This window comes from Equus quagga, chromosome 4 (genome assembly GCF_021613505.1).
Source record: "Equus quagga isolate Etosha38 chromosome 4, UCLA_HA_Equagga_1.0, whole genome shotgun sequence".
NCBI lineage: Eukaryota > Metazoa > Chordata > Mammalia > Perissodactyla > Equidae > Equus > Equus quagga.
In genome coordinates this window covers 124,578,921-124,600,425 of record NC_060270.1, presented here as the reverse complement: position 1 = coordinate 124,600,425, position 21,505 = coordinate 124,578,921, and the positions used below count along the sequence as shown (strand labels likewise).

The following is a 21,505-nucleotide window of genomic DNA, read 5'->3' as shown; positions in this document are numbered from 1 at the left end:
ATAAAAATTATCTATAATTCCACTAGCCACATAGAGCCACATGTCCACTTTTTAATAAAATGAGCTTGAATTTTTGACTGAAGATAAATAATAAAAATCAACAACATGCTTGTCCATTTTTGCTAACTCTTATGTATACAAAGTGACTTCCTTAGAAATAGGTTCTTCTAAACATAGACAAATTAAAGGCTTTTAATTATTCATTTTTTTTGTTTTTAACAAAAGATAATTTGAGGAAATTTTAGATAAAATGTTTTATTATGTTACTTTATCATGCATAAATTTGTTTCTATTCCTTTTGTAGGTTTCATCCAAAGAATATCAAAAGAAGGATTAATTAAAACAAAAAGAAAAAGAAAGAAGCAGCCAGTGAAAATAGTATACGAAAAAATTTTTGTTAAAAAGACATAAATTTGTTATGTTATTACAACATTAATCCTACTAAATATTTTGGATGAAGCTTTTCAATATGATTTCTATTTTTTTCTTTCCTAAAGTCCTTTTAAAACTTCGTGAATTTCCTATGCATATATTATCTGCTATTAATACATTTACATCAGTGATCGTTATCTAATCTAGTCAAATTGGTTCTTCCAGGGCTATAATTTATTAACTGACTACTATAAGTTTACTTATTCTCTTGATCCCTATTTGCCATTTAACTACAAATTATCTTACTGCTGGCCACCTCAAATCAGTCCATTTTTCCATTTAGTGGTCATCTATTTGAGATTATATTGTCACTTACTTGTTTTGATCATATATATGATGATCTTCTTTATAGCCTATGCCCAGATTAAGAAATGCAGCTATTAAAAACCAAGCACTTTTTGGGTTTTCCATCTAAAATGGTGACAAGCACCTTCTGACAAAGATCACTCAATTGTGTATTTGGAAAGAGCTGGTAACAATGGAATTCTATCATATACTTCCCTCTCTAGAAATACGTTTTCTCCTGTTGCACTAACCAGTAGTACCTCGACCAATCTTGAGCCAAACCATATTTCAACAAAGAAAAGTCAACCCTTTGTCATGTGCCTGCCTAATTTTGATTGATATGATTTTTTTTCTTTGCTTATGGCCTGTTATATCAGTAAAGATAGTCAGATAATTGTGTGTTAAATGCTGATCATGATACGAAGAAACTTGGTGGACAAGGGAAGTTTTAATGGCCATCAGAAAGAAACTCTATGTACTTCCTAATTTTATTGTTTGACAAAATGTTCTGCTCCCAAAATAGCAATAATATTTGAACCTCCTGAAACCTGTTGATTTATCATTAGGATAAATGATTACACACAATACAGCCAGAAATTCATGCTTAAAAGAAAAAACAGGCATGCCATTTCTGTAGAAGAGGAAGAGAAAATTATCAGTAAGGAAGATTCCACTAGAAAATCCAAGTGCTGTTTACTCTCAGGGTTTTAACTAACATTCTCTGGAGTTAATTCACTATATCCAGATCCATTCCTTTCCTTCTCTGCTGAGCCATGTGCAGTCCAGCATCCCAACAGCCTCATCATGCACATTTCAGTCTCTATACTGTTCACTTCTAATTTCGTATTTAAATTGGAACTTGTCATTTAGAAACAACTAACCATTTCATCCATTTAGTTTAGCTTAATGACTAATTTCTAGCAATAGTATTATAATTCTGCCTGTTCCTCAGGTTTGAAAGTTTGAACCCAGTCTTGACTTCGTATTTTCCCTCATATACCACATCTAATCAGTCTCCAAACACTGTTGCCTCCTTCTTCATAAGCTCATCCAACTCCCAGGCTTTTTACCTTCACTGTATTCTTCACATGAGTATTGATTTAATTCCTAAGAATTAATTCAGTATATTTCACCACTACCCCAAACCCTTCAAGGACTCAGTAGTTGGTACTTAACCTTACCCAATTCCCCACAATTTATATATATATATATATGTATATTTGGACTTAGCTACACTACTCTTTCATGAATACTTCAATTTAGTTAAAAGAGTATTCGCTGTTCACTGAAAATATCTTTAATTACTCAGCTTATTCATGCTGATTTCTTATTCAAAAATCTGATCCCCTCCAGACCATTCATCCGAATCCAGGGTCCAACTGATATGAGTTATGAAATCACCATGTTTTGAGACAGAATATGAAAAGTCCTAACATACAATTATACATAATTTTCATCCTGCGGCATAAAAATTATATGACCCCAAAATAATTTCAATTTTTTCACTAAAGAAAAACTTTGTATCTTAATTTCAAATATTCAGTACACAAGCAACTGCTTTAAACTGAATCTTTGCTGTGGAATTTGAGCAAAGAATGCCAAAAAATCCAAAAAACTTTGGAAATCAAAATCCATTGTGAAATATGCTCTGTTGTCATTTATACATGGATAGCAATATCTTCAAATAAAGGCTAAAGTCTCCTTAGGTCGAGTGGCAAGTTGCCAAGGACATATAAACAGCACATTGGTGAGTTGACTAATTGTTTTCTCCAATTACCATTCATGGCTTCATTACTTAGTCAAAAAAGACATACACTAAGATGGTTTGCAATGTTTAATGCATGTGAATATTATTTTTACTATGTTTTTAAATAGAAGCCCTCTGGTGGTTTTGTCTTGCTTTGTTTTGCATAATCAAATGCATCTAACTGTGAATTTTATATAGATTTATATTATACAGCATATACTTATATTTACCTATTTTGTTTATTTGTTCAAAATTAAGTCATGCTAAAAACAGCTCAAATGATTTTATTTTTTACATTATAAGAAGTAAAGTGTATTATCCTGAGTAATAAAGTTTTACTGCTGTACTCATGAAATTTTTTACACTTAAAAAATAAATTAGTGTTCTTCACCTATCACAAAGGTAAAAAGCCCAAAGACAAAGAAAAAAAATGTTTCATAAGCTCCAGTCCATTTTTACCTCTTTAATTGGAATTTCCTAATAATCCCCTTTCAATTACAAATCTGCATCTATAATGATTTCCTACTTGTCAAACAAATTAGGATACTATTCTTTACAATCCTAATATTCTACATTTGCTCTATTCCATCTAAATTTCTATCAATCATTTCTTATGTAATTATATAAATATGCTATGTATATTTAGACATATATCATAACTACACGTTGAAGGTGGCCTCGCCACTCTCCATAGAAGAAGAAAGAAGAAAATCACACTAATGTAGCCACTGGTTAGTGGACTTCTTGAATTTTTATCACCTGCACTTACTCTTGTCTGTTTTTTTATGAAATTAGCATTTGTATGTAGTTTTTCCAACTTTTGACTTTCAGTTCTTTCTCAACGACATTAGCGAGGACACACCTTAATTGCTTTTCCTGCATCCTGCTATACAGAACAGGGAACCTAGATCTTGTCAGTCCCTCAGGCCCCAATCTCTGAACTACTCTAACCACGTAGCTGGTGTCTTGGCTAGAATTATTCAGACCACTTTTAAAGGGAGTAGCGGTACATGGCATTTCATTTTACCAGAGGGAGAAAGAGGCAGGCAGTCATTTAATCATATAATACAAAAAAATAGAGCATTAGGACTATGAATATGATTTCCTCAACACAGATGAGAAAAATTCTGGTCCAAACAGTCTGAAACAAAACAGGGATATATTTGACTACAAATTGAAAAGGCTAGAGGTATTTGACTTTATTATGGATGGATTCAAGACCTCATGTTTTCATCAAAACTCAGTCTGTCTTTGCCCCTAATTCTGCTGCTCAACAGTATTTCTCTTTATTCCTAATCTCACAAGATTTCAAGATGACTTCCAAAATTTAAGGCCCACATCCTCTCAGAGCAAAGTTTTCTAGAACTAGAAAAGTTTGGACTCTCTTACCTCAAAGAATCTAATTAAAGTCCTGGCCTTGGGGACGATCCATGAAAGAAATAATTGAGAAGTTAGACTTCATTAAAATTAAAAACTTTGCATCTGCAAAAGACAATATCAAGATATTAGAAGACAAGCCACCGACTGGGAGAAAATATTTGCAAAAGATCATCTGATAAAAAAATTCTTATCCAAAATATTTAAAGAATTCTTAAAAGTCAACAATAAGAAAACAAAAGACTCTCTATTTAAAAATGGACCAAAGTCTTTTTTAACAGATATCTTACCAAAGAAGATATGCAGACAGCAAATAGCATGTTAAAAGATGGTTCACATTATATGTCATCAGGGAAATATAAATTAAAACAATGAGCTATGACTACACACCTATTAGAATGGCCAAAATCAGGTACACTGACACCATCAAATGCTGGCAAAGAGCAAGAGCAACCCTTATTTATTGCTGGTGGGAATGAAAAATAGTACAGCCACTTTGGAAGACAGTTTGAGAGTTTCTTATAAAACTAAACATACTCTTACCATATCATCCAGCAAACATGTTTCTTGGTATTTACCCTAAGAAGTTGAAAATGTATGTCCACACAAAAACCTGCACACAGATATTTAGAGCAACTTTATTCATAATTGCCAAAACTTGGAAGCAATCCAGATGTCCTTCAGTAGATGAATGGGTAAACTGTGTTACATATAGACGATGAAATATTATTCAGCACCAAAAACATATGAGCTGCTAAGCCATAAAAAGACATGGAAGAACCTTAATCCATATGACTAAGTGATGGTTTCTGAGCAGTTAAAGGAGATGATTAGATTTTTGGTTTAAACATGAAATTTAATGACTCTGATAAATGGGCAGGGAGGAGAGAAGGAGGATTAAAAAGCTCACAGAAGATTCAGAGGTTTCCAGCATCTCTGCTTCATGTGATTCCAGATTCCAGAGAATTCCGGAGGATTCCAGAGAAGAGCAACATCAGCTTCATGGCAGAGTGAGCTCTTCCCATAGACTCTCTCCTCTAAGACACAATGAGAAGGACATTTATAAACCAACAGGAGACATTCATAGAACACAGTAGACACCTGAGAGAACCACACAGTCATACGTCTGAAGGTGGAGGTGCTGGACCCCCCAGGAGGAAGTGGGAGGAGGTAAAGGGATCTCCTTTCCCTCCCCAGCAGTGACATAGGGTGTGGGACTGCATGCAGCTCTGGGTGAGGGGATCTCTGTGGGAACAACTTTGCTCTTGAAATTGCCTTTCAGCTGTAGGTAAGCTACCTGCATAGGAGGCTAAGTTATCACAGAGATGTTCTCATCAAGCCAGCAGCCCAGGAGGGCAGATAGCTAGGGCAGAGTGAGAATGATCCCAGGATCACTCACATGGAAGAAAGCACCCCTCCTCCTGTCCAGTGAACCAGCTCAGCCAGTGAGTTAAACCAAGGGAACCCCACCAGAGGATATACAAATACATTAGTAAAGCAGCAGCTGCCAGCAGGCAATCACAGAGGCACTGTCAGCATAGATCCCAAAGGACAGGCACAGATGCCAGGGTTTTTGGCAGGCTCACAATACACAGCTCCTGACCCCCCCCCCCCCACCACCACTCAGTGGTGGCAGGTGGAATCTGCCACCAGACACTACCAATATGTGAAGTCACAAATCCACCCCATCAAATAATATGATGAGGTACATTAATACTCCAGACCAGAAGGAAAATGACAAGCACCCAGAAATCAATACTGAAGGCATAGAAATTTATAATCTAAATGACAGAGAATTCAAAATATCTATCATAAGAAAATTCAATGAATTACAAGAAAATTCAGAAAGACAGTTCAATGAAATCAGGAATAAAATTAATGACCAGAGGGAATTCTTCACAAAAGAGATTGAAACTACACAGAAAAATCAATCAGAAATGTTGGAGATAAAAAACACAATGAAATAAAGAAAAATCTGTAGTCCTTCAATAACAGAGCTGACATCATGAAGGGCAGAATTAACAATTTGGAGGAAAGAAATACAGACATGCTTCAGATGGAGGAGGAGAGAAAATTAAATCTAAAAAGAAATGAAATAATTCTCTGAGAAATATCAAAATCAATTAGGAAATGCAACATAAGGAACATAGGCATTCCAGGGGAGAAGAGAGGGAGACAGAAGCAGAGAGCTTGTCCAAAGAAATAATATCTGAGAGCTTCCTAAAACTGGCAAGGAGCAGGAGTTATAAGTAAAAGAAATAACAGAACTCCTAATTAGATCAATGCAAAAAGACCTTCTCCAAGGCATATAGTAGTAAAATTGGCAAAAGTCAATGACAAAAAATATTAAGGGCAGCAAGACAGAAGAAAATAACTTACAAAGGAACCCCTATCAGGCTTTCAGTGGATTTCTCAGCAGACCTTACAGGCTAGGAGAGAGTGGAGTGATATATTCAAAATTCTGAAAGATAAAAACTTTCAGCCAAAAATACTCTATCCAGTGAAAATATTCTTCAGATATGTTGGAGAAATGAAAACATTCCCAGATAAACAAAATCTGAGGGAGTTCATTGCCACAAGGCCTCCCCTACAAGAAATGATCAAGAAGGCTCTCATACCTGAAACAAAATAGAAAGGGTTTACAAAACTTTGAGCAAGGAGATAATAGGTAGGCAAAATAAAAAAAACTGCAGCTCTCTATCAGAACAGGTTGACAAACATTTAATTATAACATTAAAAATAAAGGGAAGGAAAACATCAAAATAATGATAATCTCATCATTTTAACCACAAACTCACAACACAAAATGGAATGAGTTGTGACAATAACTTAGATGGGGAAGAGGAAAGGGATGGAACCTGATTAGACTAAGGAAATAAGAGGCTATCGGAAAATAGACTATCTCATCTATGAGATTTTTTATATAAATCTCACGGTAACCACTAAGCAAACAATGAGAACAGAGACACAAGTAAAAAAAAAGAGAAAACTGAGAAAATCATCATAGAGAATTACATAACTGAACTGACAGTCCAAAATACATGAAATGAGAAACAAGGGAAATATAGAACAACTGAAAAAAAGTGATAAAATGGCAGTAATAAGCCTTCATATACCAATGATCACTCTAAATGTAAATGGATTGAATTCTCCAATCATATGACTGGCTGGATGGACCCAAGAGTATGCTGCATCCAGGAAATACAGCTCAGCTCTAAAGACAAACACAGGCTCTGAGTGAAGGGATGGAAGATGATACTCCAAGTTAAGGGCAAACAAAAGAAAGCAGGTGTTGCCATACTTACATCAGACAAAGCAGACTTCACAAGACAAAAGGCAATGAGAGACAAAGAGGGACAGTATATAATGACAAAAGGGACACTCCACCAACAAGACATCACACTTATAAAAACATACATGCCCAACATAGGAGCACCAAAGTACATAAAGCAACTATTAAGACACCTTAAAGGAAATATTAACAACAATCAAGTAATAGTAGAGGACCTTAACATCCCACTTACATCAATGGATAGATCATCCAGACAGAAAGTCAAAAAGGAAATAGTGGAATTAAACGAAAAACTAGGCCAGATGGACTTAATAGACATATAGAGAACACTCCATTGAAAAACAGCCGAGTACACATTCTTCTCAAGCGTACATGGAACATTCACAAAGATAGTCAATATGCTGAGGAAAAGAGGCAAGCCTTGATAAATTTAAGAAGACTGAAATCATATCAAGCATCTTTCGTGACCATAATGCTATGAAACTGGAAATCAACCACAAGAAAAAAGCTGGGAAAGTGACAAATACATGGAGACTAAACAACATGCTACTGAAAAACCAATGGATCATTTAAAAGATTAAAGAAGGAATCAAAAAATATCTGGAGACAAATAAAAATGAAAATACCTCATACCAACTCATATGGGAGGCAGCAAAAGCAGTCTCAAGAGGGAAATTAATAGCAATACAGGCCCACCTTAGCAAATAAGAAAAATCTCAAATAAGTAATCTTAAACTACTCCTAACAGAATTAGAAAAAGAAGAACAAGCAAAGTTCGAAGTCAGCAGAAGGAGGGAAATAATAAAAATTAGAGAAGAAATAAATGAAATAGAAACCAAAAAAAAACGGTAGAAAGGATCAATGAAACTAAGATCTGGTTCTTTGAGGAGATAAACAAAATTGACAAATCCTTAGCCAGACTCACTAACAAAGAAGGAGAGAAGCCGTTGATAAATAAAATTAGAAATGAAAGACGAGAAATTACAACAGATATCACAGAAATACAAAGGATTATAAGAGAATACTTTGAAACAAATTGGACAATCTAGAAGAAATGGATAAATTCTTTGACTCATACAACCTCCCAAAACTGAATCAAGAAAAAATAGAGAATCTGACTAGACCAGTCACAAGTAGAGATTGAAACAGTAATCAAAAAACTCCCAAAAAACAAAAGTCCAGCACCAGATGGCTTCTCTGGAGAATTCTACCAAACATTCAAAGAAGATTTAATACCTACTCTTATGAAACTATTCCAAAAAGTTGAAGAAGATGGAACACTTCCTAGCACATTTTCTGAGGCAAACATTATCCTGATCTCAAAGCCAGACAAGGACAACACAAAGAAGGATAATTACAGGCTAATATCGCTGGTAAATATAAATGCAAAAATTCTCAACAGCATATTGGCAAACCAAATACAGCAATGCCTTAAAAGGATCATACACCATGATTAAGTGGGATTCATACCAGGAACACAGGGATGGTTCAACATCTGCAGATCAATCAATGTGATAAACCACATTAACAAAATGAGAGATAAAAACCACATGATCAATTCAATAGACACAGAGAAAGCACTTGACAAGATCCAACATCAATTTATGATAAAAGCTCTCAATAAAATGGGTATAGAAGGAAATTACCTCAACATAATAAAGATGATATATGAAAAACCCACAGACAACATCATACTCAATGGGGAAAAACTAAAAGCCATCCTTCTGAGAACAGGAACAAGACGAGGGTGCCCACTCTTGCCACTCATTCAACATAGTACTGGAGGTATTGGTGAGAGCAATTAGGTAAGAAAAAGAAACAAAGGATATCCAAGTTGGCAATGAAGAAGTAAAATTTTCACTGCTTACAGGTGACATGATTTTATGTACAGAAAACTTTAAAGAATCCATCAGAAACTGTTAGGAATAATCAACAACTACAGCAAATTTGCAGAGTAGAAAATCAACTTAGAAAAATCGGTTGCATTTCTATACTCTAATAACGAACTAACAGAGAACTCAAGATTACAATCTCATTTACAATCACAACAAAAAGAATACAATATCTAGCATAAAATTTAACCAACGAGGTAAACGACCTATTTATGGAAAACTATAAGACATTATTGAGAGAAACTGATGATGACATAAAGAAATGGAAAGATATTCCATATACATGGGTTAGAAGAATAAACATGGTTAAAATGTTCCTCCTACCTAAAGCAATCTACAGATTCAATGCACTCCCAATCAGAATCCCAATGACATTCTTCATGGAAATAGAACAAAGAAACCTAAAATTCACATGGGGCAACAAAAGACCCCAAATAGTTAAAGCAATCTTGAGAAAAAAGAACACAAGTGGGGGCACCAGAATACCTGACTTCAAAATATACTACAAAGCTATAGTAATTAAAAGAGCATGCTACTGGTACAAAAACAGACAGAGAGATCAATGGATCAGAATTGAAAGTCCAAAAATAAAATGACACATCTATGGACAGTTGATCTTTGACAAAGGAGCTAAAAACATATGATGGTGAAAGGAAAGGCTCTTCAATAAATGGTGTTGGGAAAACTGGACAGCCATATGCAATAGAATGAAAGTAGAGCCTTATCTTTTGCCATACACAAAAATTAACTCAAAATGGATCAAATAGGATCAAATTACTTGAAGGTAAGATTTGAAACCTTAAAACTCCTAGAAGAAAATATAGGCAGTACACTCTTTGACATAGGTCTTAAAGGGATCTTTTCAAATACTATGTCTACTCAGGCAAGGGAAACAAAAGAAAAAATAAACAAATGGGACTTCATCAGACTAAAGAGCTTCTGCAAGGCAAAGAAAACCATGAACAAAATGAAAAGATAACCCACCAACTGGGAGAAAATATTGGCAAATCATATATCCAGAAAGGGGTTGATCTCCAAAATATATAAAGAACTCACACCACTGAACAACAAAAAAACCAACCCGATCAAAAGTCGGGCCGAGGATACGAACAATTTTCCAAAGAATATATACAGATGGCCAATAGGCACATGAAAAGATGTTCCACATCATTAATCATCAGGGAAATGCAAATCAAAACTACACTGAGATATCACATTACACCCATTAAAATGGCTATAATTACCAAGACAAAAAATAACAAATGCTTGAGAGGATGTTGCAAGAAGGGAACCATCATATGCTGCTAGTGGAAATGCAAACTGGTGCAGCCACTATAGAAAACAGCATGGAGATTTCTCAAAAAATTAAAAATAGAAATACCATACAACCCAGCTACCCCACTACTGGGTATTTATCCAAAGAACTTGAAATTGACAATTCAAAGAGATTTATTCACTGCCATGTTCATTGCAGCATTATTCACAATAGCCAAGATGTGGAAGCAACCCAAGTGCCCATTGACTGATGAATGGATAAAGAAGATGTGGTAAATATATACAAAGGAATACTACTCACCCATAAGAAGACAAAATCATCTCATTTGCAACAACATGGATGGACCTTGAAGGTAAGCAAAATATACCAGACAGAGAAAGACAAACACCATATGATTTCACTCATATGTGAAAGATAAACTAATACATGGACAAAGAGAACAGATTAGTGGTTTCCGGAGGGAAAGGTGGTTGGGGGTGGATATAAGGAGTAAAGGGACACACTTATTTGGTGACTGACAAATAATAATATACAACTGAAATTTTACAATGTTATAAACTATTATGGCCTCAACAACAACAACAAAATCTGGTCTCAGTGTCTTTGACCCAAATGTCTTATGGCTAGCCTTGACCTCAACACCATGTTTTAAGAAATGTGACTTTCCGATTAACTAGGTTTGACTCACAAGTCCACCCCCAGATTTCTGGTTGGTATAAGCACTACCTGAAATTTGTGATCTGAGTGGCAGGGCTTGAATTAGAGCAAGGCAAGTGAAGCACTTGTCTCAGGCACAAAATTTGAGGGGACACAAAAAAAATCTCAGTAACCAGGATAAAATTGTAATGCAGTATTTTTTTAAAAAGTCAAAAATAAAGTAAAAATTCATGAAAATACCAAGCTTTTTAAAAAGATGGGATTAGTAACTGAAACATACTGGAATCTAAGGCAAAAGGAAAAACCAGTAATACTGATGATTTAGTAAGAAATATAAAGATGGTTCAAATTTGATCATTGTTTAATGTAATAAAAATACTAACAGAAAAAAAGTATAAATTATTATATTAAATGGATAAAGAAAAATCATTTGATTAAATTCAACACGTGTTTCATGATTAAAAACATTTAGCAAGCTAAAGAAGAGACCTTTCTTAATTTGATAAAGGATATCTACCAATATCTACCAATGTTATAACATATTATACTTAGTGGTAAAATTTTATAAACATTCCCACTAAACTCAGGAACAGGATTAAGATGTCCTCCGTTACCATTAATATTGAACATATCCAGGCAGTCTTAATTTTACAGCCAAAGCAAAAAACAAGAAACAGTAATTAGATATAAATATTATATCATTGTTATTGTCATATAATATGCTTGTCATAATTTTAAATCCAAGAGAATCTAAGACAACAATTAGAAATAATACTGGAGTTTGGCAAGATTCCTATAGACAATTTCAACATATGCAATCAATAGCATTTCTGTAAACTAAATAGAAAATATATTCTAGCCACAGTAGAACAAAACCCTAACATACCTAACACGAAATCGCACAAAAGATGTTTTAAAAAACCTTTAGGAAAAAAAAAACCCATAGAGAAAATTCAAATACGTCGTTGAGGAACATAAAAAGAGCAAATATTTTTCTATTTATTGTAATTCTTCTAGTTAGTATTTTCAGATAAAGAAGATAATAATAAGAACATTAGCTTATAAAGGAAAAAATTTTTTAAATACACTAAATATGTTTTTTAAAAAATCAAGAAATGGAAGAAAAAGTGAAGAAAATCTCTAAGCTATTGAAAGAAAAAGCCACAGAAAAGGAAAATGATAGGAAAAAAAAAAGAACAGTAAGCCATCAATTCAGGAGCCAAATCTTGAAGTAACAGAAGGTCCAGAAAATAGAAAAGACAAAATAGAGGGGGGAGACTAGATGACACAGGTTTTCTTCATTGAAATGGTGAATGCTACCCAACAAAGGAAAACCCACCCAGCACACCCTCTACCACACACACGCACACAATTTCACATACTAGTGATGAAGAAAAAATTCCTACAGGACAGAGAAGAATATGGGAGAATAAGTCACATACAGAGATGTAGAAATAAAAATGCAATTGTACATCTAAATGGCGAGAATGGAAGGAAGCCAGAATAAAGTTGGGCGTGAAGTCTGAGAATGAAGAATAGCTGTTTACTTGTTATAAGTCTTTAATGTTAATTGATCTTTCAATTATGTGCCTGTAGTGCTTCGCTGAAAAATAAAAATTAATTAAAATAAATATAAAATTGTTTAATGCTTTCACTTCCCATCAGAGCTTGGGGGAATAGTTCTGGAGTGTGAACTAAGAGATACGGTTTCTTGTACCAACACCAACACTGCTTGGTGGATGAATTTGTTTTGTCATCAAACGTCTTCGGCTCCACATTTACTCATATTTAGAACAAATGTTTTGGACTAGACTGCCTATAAGAATTCTTTTGATTTGGGCATTTCAGGATTTTATGAAAATGATTTCTCTTTAAAAAGCATCCAACACCAATATACAGTAAGTCAAAAATTGTAAAGATGTTTTGTGATTAGAAAACAAAAATCAACATCAGCCAGACTTTTCTCTCAGTAACAACGCCCATCCCTGCTAGCATAAGGTGGGCATTTTCAGTGGTCTGCTATGTTCCTTCAAAACCAGCCTATGTTGATGCAGCCTGCCACATCTGAGCTGACTACGCCTGTAACGGACTTCCTTTGTCAGTGCCTGATTGATCCCCAAATATCAGAAGCTTTTACAGAAGCTTCTAAGTTACTACCTTATGGGGGCCCCCACTCAATTTGGGAGATTCCAAATGCCTTAACATTTGGATTTTGTTTACAATTAAAAAAAAAAAAGTTTTCTGAACCATTAACTTCTCCCCCCACTCAAGATTATATGTGTTCTAGAGAATATAATAAATGTGCTTCTGATTTACAGTAACTCATCAAGGCATTTCAAGCTCATGAAAAGCTTTGACAATTTTGAAAGTAATCTCTTTTTTATTTAAATCGTTCTTAAAAGAGCTGGTAAAATTTAGAGAAGAACAAGTTAATTCTAGTACCAAAGTCTTATTTCAAATTATAATTTATTCTAATAAGAGTTAAGCAAATCCTAAACAGCCAGAATTAACGCATTCCTCCACACATTCCTGACGGGTTGCTGTTCTTCATTCTTTATAAGATCGGCTACATCAAATATGAATCTGAGTGTTTTCGGGGTTTTGATCCGTATTTAATCTGTACTTTCACAGAGGGTGTAATTCTAATGTTCTGCACTGTCTTAAGCTGCAGGTGCTCTCAAGTTAGAAGCCAGAGGAAACTGCTACTTCCTTCTTCTTTGTAACTTTTTGGAATCAGAAGGCAAGAATTTTGACTTTCCAATAGTCTTTCTTTTGTTAACATATTCCCCACTCTCAACAAAATGTTCCATAAAATTTATAAGTCACTCTAGGGAAATTTCCAGAGTTTCAAAATGTGAACAGCTGTGAGCTACCTAAATGACCCATCTAGCCAAGAAATTGCTACTCCAGAGATGAAGAAATAAACAATTAAGATTTTTTTACTCAAAATATCTGCCAGTGTTCAATGAGAAAGTCTTTAGAATTGTAAAGCTAGTATATGTTAGGAAAATTTTCATTTAATCTTTTGCAAGTTCTGTTTTTCTCCTTCACAAGCTATACACACCCACCCACCCACCCACCCACACATACACACACAGAAGCAAAGGATCATTTAATTAGGGAGAAAATCTTTAAAATCCAGTAAATCCCACAGTTTCTCCTTTCTTCTCACTGTCAATAAACTGTCAGAAGCAAATAAAGAATATTTTAAGGATTGTGGAAGAAAAAATAAAACACCCAATCAAATACAATAATAAAGAGCACAGGATTCGGATTGAAATCAACTTGGATTTGAGCCCAGTAAATCTTGGGGTCGCTAATCCTGTCTTCTTTGTCTGTGAAATGATTGTGAGTGTAAATGAGAGCACATGTGTAAAGTACTTAGCATAGTGTTTGCTCCATCATATGTATTCAATAAAAGGATAGCCAATAGTATTACAATTAGTTGAGTATTTAATATTTCAGAGTTTTAGAATATAGCCTCTTTGAACTGTAACAATTATTCAAATAAGTAAGACAATTGAAAGTTAAAGTAGGAACTTTTAGGTAAATTTTGCTTGCTAAAGTAACAATTTTATAACTGACAAATGAGGGGATTAATATAATTGGCTTTACTGTTAACAAGATTAATGGAGGAAAATGTAAAAATTATATATTGAGAATTTTTAAAATTTTTAATAATTTTTTAGATAATTGCCTGAGGTGCTAATAATATTTTTAATATGAAAATTTCGACATGGGTAAAAACGAGTAAAATTGGTGAATGTTCTTTATAGTTCTCTAATAAACCTATGTAAAACTCATCTTAAAATATTTAAATATGCCTTATGTTTCTAAGAAATTTTAAGTTTAAAAAATGACCTCCATTATTCTTTGTGTCATCCTCCCAAATATTCAGAAACATACACTATCATTCATATATGAATACTATTGGAAATATATGATGCAGATAAAAATCAGAATACAAATATATTTAAATAGAAAAATAGCCAAGCTAGTGGTAATGCTTTAACATAAATTTGCTGAACATTGTGCTGTTTTCCTAAATTGTTAATACTCATTATTTTCATTTTGTCAATGTGGAATTATCTACCAAAGCCCCAGCAACCGATGCCATTTGACTTATAGTCCATACAATTTTCTTCCAAAAATATCTGAAGTAGTTTGCCAGATTAAATATTTTGCTAATAATGTTGTAAAGGACAGTTTTAAAAACTAAATAACTTAGGTTTCAAGTTCCAGTTTGACCAATTTCCAGTTGTATAAACTTACTAAGATTCTGTTCTTTCATTTGAAAAGTGAAAATAAAATCTTCACAGAGTTAAAGAAAGTATCTAAAGTGTATAGCATATTTCTGGAAAAGTGCCAGCCATCAACAACATTACTTTTCTTCCTCAACCTCCCCCAAAACAAAACAGAGACCCAACAGCACTACTAGATATTGTTAAGTACTCAACAATACAATAGTCAATGCAACCCAAAATTGAATTTGTTTTTATGATTTCTTACAATTAATCCAAAAAAGAGAGTTGTCCAATTGTAGTATTTTTATTTTCTGAATATCCCCCATACCATGAGAAATGAATTTGAAGGCTACCATATATAAGGGTCTATGGTCAACACTGTGGGCATTAATGACAGCTAATAACTTGCAGAAAGACACAGAACATTTCCCAGGAAAGCGTTTTGTCCTTGGTTCCTCACCCCAGCCCCACCCAGTCGCACCAGAACAAAGCATAAAACTTGATTTGGATTGCGTGACTCATTCCAAGTAGAGTAAAATACAAATTCCTTCCCACAGTCTACATGGCCCTACATTCTATGTCCTGATGTATTCACATGGGATTCTTTTCATGCTCACTGGTCTCCAGGCTCTAGAAGCAATCTAGGTGCAGCACTTGAACAGATTTTGTGTACTTGCAATAGTCTTCCTAGTAAACTCTGCTTTGGTGCCCCTCCCACATGCCCTTTATTGAGCTGGTGCACTCAGCTCCCAGTTTCTGGGAGAATTGGCGACTAATAACTCCCAGCTGCAGCCTTCTCCAAATTATCTTCAGCTGATGGTAGTTACTTTGCCTAGAATTTATGTTCTCCGCTCCCACGGTGACAGTGTCTGACTAAGTGTCTGAGCTACTAAAGACAGACTCCCTTGCATCATGGGAGGACAACTCTGATATGCAATTTACACCCCAGAGCCCTACCCCATTGGTTATGCCAAATCTAGATTTTACCTGAGACCATATGCTCGCTCACCTCCTTCTTCTTCCAGTCCTGCTTCATTCCCTCCCTTAATGTTTTTTCCTAAAGCCTAAAGAGCTCTCCTTTAGTAAGTCATGGGCACCCAAATCCTTCTCTCAAGCTCTGCTTCTGGGAAGCCCTACTGAGAACAGACTTCTTCCTAATGTATTGAATGCCTTATATTTCTTGACTTTTAGGTTCCAGAGTAATTATTACCCTCTTTTTTACAAGAAATATGTTTTCCCTCCATCCTACCTTCAGTCATTGAACATACTGCTTTTTAGCAATCTGAGTATTTAAGCAATATGAGCAAAAATAAGTACATTTTTCTAAATGTCTACCAAAGGAAAGAAAGTAAATTCCTTAAGAGCAGGGACCATGTCCCCATTACCAAACTTTGTACTCCCAGTATCCATCCAAATGCTTGGCGCATGGTAGATGATCAATTAATGTGGTTCCGAAACCTTACAAATGTTTATAGAGACAGACCTCAGAGGTAATTAATATGCCCCCCACATACTGCCTCTCTCAAATGTCAGCTGTATTAAGCCAGGGCAGGATTATAGTGAATTAATAATTGATTTTTTTCCTAACATACAGTGGTAGAATAAATACTTTTCATGCTTAGATATTAGAGGGCCTTGCTTATCAGATGTGAGAAACACTTTTCACACTGTTGTGAGCTTTTGAAGATCTTATTTCTATTCCTGATCAGATACCTATGGGTTAATTTACTTTATCCTAGCCATGGGCTTCAGAGTTGTCTGGCTTTAGATCATTTCAAATATTTAAATATATATATATATATATATTACATGTACATACATATAATACATGTACATGTAATATATATATTCATTGGAAGACAAAAATGATATGTCATTTTAATTTGTAATTTTTACTTATGTTTTAACATTTTTTAAATTTTTTTTTAAAGATTGGCAGCTGAGCTAACATCTGTTGCCAAACATCTTTCTTTTTCTTCTTCTCCCCAAAGCCCCCCAGCATGTAGTTGTATATTCTAGTTGTAGGTCCTTTCAGTTGTGCTATGAGAGATGGTGCCTCGGCATGGCTTAATGAGTGGTGCCATGTCCACACCCAGGATCCGAACTGGCGAAACCCTGGGCTGCCACTCGGCCACAGGGTGGGACCCTTAACATTTATTTAATGATTTGTTTGCATCAAAATATTTTATGAAGTACACCTTCTTTTCACTACATATGTACCAACTGATACTTTAATTACCTGCCCATTACAACTCTCATTATCATGTGCATCAGAATGTTTTCTTAAGAATCTTCCCTAGTTGTTGGGATTTTTTTCATTAGAGAAAAACAATTTCATTATTATTTCAGACTTTTTGCAATTTGAGAATGTTTAACACTAGGTGGCAGGATGGGACTATAGATACCCAACTCCTCAAAGCTAAGTATAAAAAGGATCTTAAAGGTGGTAAGAATTCTTAGGCAAGTATGTTGTATTATTCTTTAATATATGCATTATATATAGTTACACATTCCTATATATTTAAAAACTTTCACTGTATATAATAGAATGATAAGTATGAGTGAATTATCGAAGAGAAAAATAGAAATTGTTAATAATTTTACAAGTTATATAAATATGACAATAGTTGCTGAATAAAATAGTCTGTACTGGGAAAACTTTCATACTACTTGGCATCTTTAGAACTTAATGATTAAATTGTAAGCAAAATATAAGACACAGTCATTTAATCAAATACTACTTACGTTAATATGCATAAACACAAAGTTAAGAAAACCATTTATTTTCACAGTTGATTGATATTCAGCAAATAAGAAGCATTTCAGAATAAGCTCACAATAAATACATATCCAGAGGTGAAAAGAGCATCTTTATCAATTCCAACCAAAACTATCCTAGAAATAGAATTACTTTCAATTCTTCTGGGAAAGAAGGCTCCAGTTTCCCAAACAAATCACTCACTCACTCTCAGTATTTATGTATCACTTGTCAATGCAGTATGGATAAGTATGGCTAGGGTGACCACGTATAATTTTTCATCTAAACTAGGACACTTCGTGGGGTGTCCTAGTTTATATAAACTGGGACTGCCCTAGCAAGCCGGGGCATACGATCACTCTAATTGAGGGTGTTCACCTGGAAGAAGTTCATTCTGTACCCTCATTTAAGTGAGCACTTATAATCTCGTTGTGTTAAAATTTTCATTTTTAATTAGTCCATGGTATATCTCATTTACTAGAGCTAGCTGTTTATTCTAGCAACTATCCCCCGTTTCCCGGGAGGAGAGGCTCAAACACTCATGAAGATCTATGATAAAATGTTGAGTTCCCTGCAAGATCCAGGTCCATCAGAACTTAACAAGAATCAATGAAAAGAGTAGGCAGCTTTTTAGCCAATTGTTTTTGACATGTTGTTTGACTCTCTTGGGGAAACAAATTATAAAATACTAAAAGAAATACTATTTATAGGCCAGTAAAATAGTTTTGTTTTTCTATATATGGACCTGATATAATGTTACTCATTTCATATTTAAAATTTTCTGCTCTTTTCAAATTCGTATTCATAGCAAATATTTTAAAAATATTTGATGTTATGACAAACATTATGATTTCCCTCAAGATGATAAATTATGTGCGCAATCAGCCCTCTGATTTTAATAATAGAAAATAGCATATTCACTCTCAATGGTCCAGCCATCAGATCCAGGTCCTTTTACTAAATGCAATTCATTTAGTAACAAAATAACTTGAAAAATGCTAAGCAATTGTTAGGTAAAATAATAAAAGTTCAGGTTGACTTATTTCATTACTAGAATTTTTGACATAAAGATTATAAAAAATTATATGCTTCTCCTCAAATTTTTGGTGCATTTTTAATAAAGCATGGTATACATAATTTTGTTGACTGCATAATTCTCTCTCAGTGTAAGTAATGACTTTCAGACAATTGAGAGCACAGAGGAATTATTAACCCACAGCATAAAACCTGAAAAACTTCATCGAAATCATTTTCAAAGTTCTTCCCTGAACCCTTACCAGGACGGTCTGTTCATAACGTTTCATGTAAAGGCGTTTTGTTTTGTTTTGCTTGTTTGCTTTTGTAGCGGAACTACGCTCCAAGGAAGTAGCCACATGAATTCAAAAGAAGTGGTCAGTTCAGCCTGTAGAGAACTAAATTTGTCAAACAACATTTCTCGTCTAATTTAACTAACTCGGTCGAATAATATAAACAGTAATCCTCAGATTTTGAGTTCGTCTCATCCTGAGTGTGAGTCAAAGGGCATTTCACATGGTCATCGGTACTCATTATTAAGGGACTGCAGTGCTTGTAAGCCTGACACGGGACTGCAAGAGTAGGCACAACCCTGTGTGCAGTATTCTGAAATAGACCAGTATGATTATTTTATCATTATATCTGTCATTCTTCATTTATACACCATTGCTCAGTTCTATAGAGAATCTTATTGACAGTGTCCTGCGTGTTTACATCTAGACCCTGTGTTGGCAGCATTAGTTGCTAATTGCAGAGAATTTGGCACATGATTCCTTGTGTGATAGTCAATCTGTGCTGTAAACAACTAGACAGCAGGACACATCCTATTTTTCCATAACTCCCCAACACAACTAATACAGTATCTAGCTCAAAATATAAGCCCGATCACACTGCATATTAAATGATTAGCAAGTGTCTTCAAATTGTTCTGGGAAACATTATTTTATATATATATATTTATATATATATATATATATGAAATACAGAAGGCTGAATTAATGTATTGATTAATGCCACATTGGCTAAGAATCACCTCATTGATTATTGAAATATTTTCAATTTGTTCTACTGCATTTTTCCAAATATTTTTCATCATGCTTCAGTGTGTACTTGAGAAGTTTGCATTATCTATCTTTTCACTTGTCCCCCCATACCCAGAGCTCCCTGGAAGTCTTCAAGCCATTTATTTCACCTGGAGTTTATGAAACGGCAACTCTTAAGGATCTGATTAGTGGGATGCAGCTTGCTTGTTATTTCTGAATAAGGTTTATAGATGATAGCGATGAAAATTATTAGAGTCTTTAGGGACAATAACCATGTGCCTGACCAATAACTTGAACATAAATACTATAACCTAACCTATTAGCCTTCCACTTAGTATAACACTTGCTGTATAGTAGAGGAGAAAGAGCGTTGGTTTAAGAGTCTTACGACATAAGTTCAAAGCATAGATTTTTTTTCATTTACTAGACTTCACTAGTGTAAATGAAATCAATGAATCTTTGGGGAAAAAAGTAATGCTTTTGCAAACTTATTGGGAAAAATTTTAGTTTTTCATAACTTAAATTGAAAAGCTATATATTGATCTCTTTCTAGGGGTCAGATACTATACTAAACATAGGAGATGAGAAAACATGGACAGTGATCATACAAATATTAAAATCTAGGGCTGGCCCTGTGGCCTAGTGGTTAAGTTTGTTACCCTCTGCTTTGGTGGCCCTGGTTCCATTCCTGGACATGGACCTACACCACTCATTGGCAGCCAGGCTGTGACAGCGACCCACATACAAAATAGAGGAAGATTAGCACAGATATTAGCTCACAGCAAATCTTCCTCAAGCAAAAAGAGGTAGATTGGCAACAGATGTTAGCTCAAGGTGAATCTTCCTCAGCAAAAAAACAAACAAACAAAAAAATCTAGTATATGATTCTGCTCTGAGTTTTAAAATGAAAGCACTGGCACCTAAAAAGTTTCGTTAGAGGACACACAAGAAAGTGTCAGAACGAGGACTGGAATTTCACGTTTCTTGGTCCAATCCCAGTGCTTTGTACTTCTTTCTTAGTGGTTCCCTGGGCTATGTGCTCCCTCCACAGCAGAATTCAGCAAAGCTTTCACCTGGGAATATCCACATCAGCGTTCTGATTAAAGAGCCACTGTTCGTGGAGCCAGCGATGATCTGCAACATCTACTTTCCTTCTCATGGGTTGAAGGAAATAGCTCAAAATGAGGTACACCTCAGCAGCCTCCCAAGGCAAAGCAAAACCAAGCCATACTGGAAATACAATATTCTATAACCTGGCTGTTTAACTCCTCTGGTTATTTTCTTTCTCCTAAGAACCAAATAGGTTTGAATTCAGTTTCTTACAAGTCTTTTAAGTATAATTGATGGAGATTGGTATGTACCCTATTTTTTGCATGTATGTATTTTTATTGACCTTGATCCTATTGACTTTAATATCAAAGATTGTGTGGTAAGTTACTTCCGTGGATCCAGGTAATAAAAATGACAACAGGAGCATACTGCTTCGGA

General features: G+C 34.6%; 1 protein-coding gene and 1 long non-coding RNA gene across 5 annotated transcripts in view; one reads left to right on the top strand and one right to left on the bottom strand.

Moving 5' to 3' along the window:
* Nucleotides 1–2,810, top strand: part of LOC124238484 (tissue factor pathway inhibitor-like) — a 78,294-nt gene extending 75,484 nt beyond the window's left edge. For 3 of the 4 annotated variants that reach the window (XM_046659474.1, XM_046659473.1, XM_046659472.1), the window contains one exon: nucleotides 305–2,810. In XM_046659474.1, coding sequence (XP_046515430.1) covers nucleotides 305–411 — 107 coding nt within the window. In that variant the 3' untranslated portion in view covers nucleotides 412–2,810. The remainder of the gene's footprint in view (nucleotides 1–304) is intronic. The other variant, XR_006888316.1, reaches the window with a different exon arrangement.
* Nucleotides 2,811–4,689: 1,879 nt separating this feature from the next.
* LOC124238582 (uncharacterized) overlaps nucleotides 4,690–21,505 on the bottom strand; it is a 63,852-nt gene continuing 47,036 nt past the window's right edge. The window contains exon 3 of the long non-coding RNA XR_006888333.1: nucleotides 4,690–4,878. This is a non-coding gene — a long non-coding RNA (uncharacterized LOC124238582). The remainder of the gene's footprint in view (nucleotides 4,879–21,505) is intronic.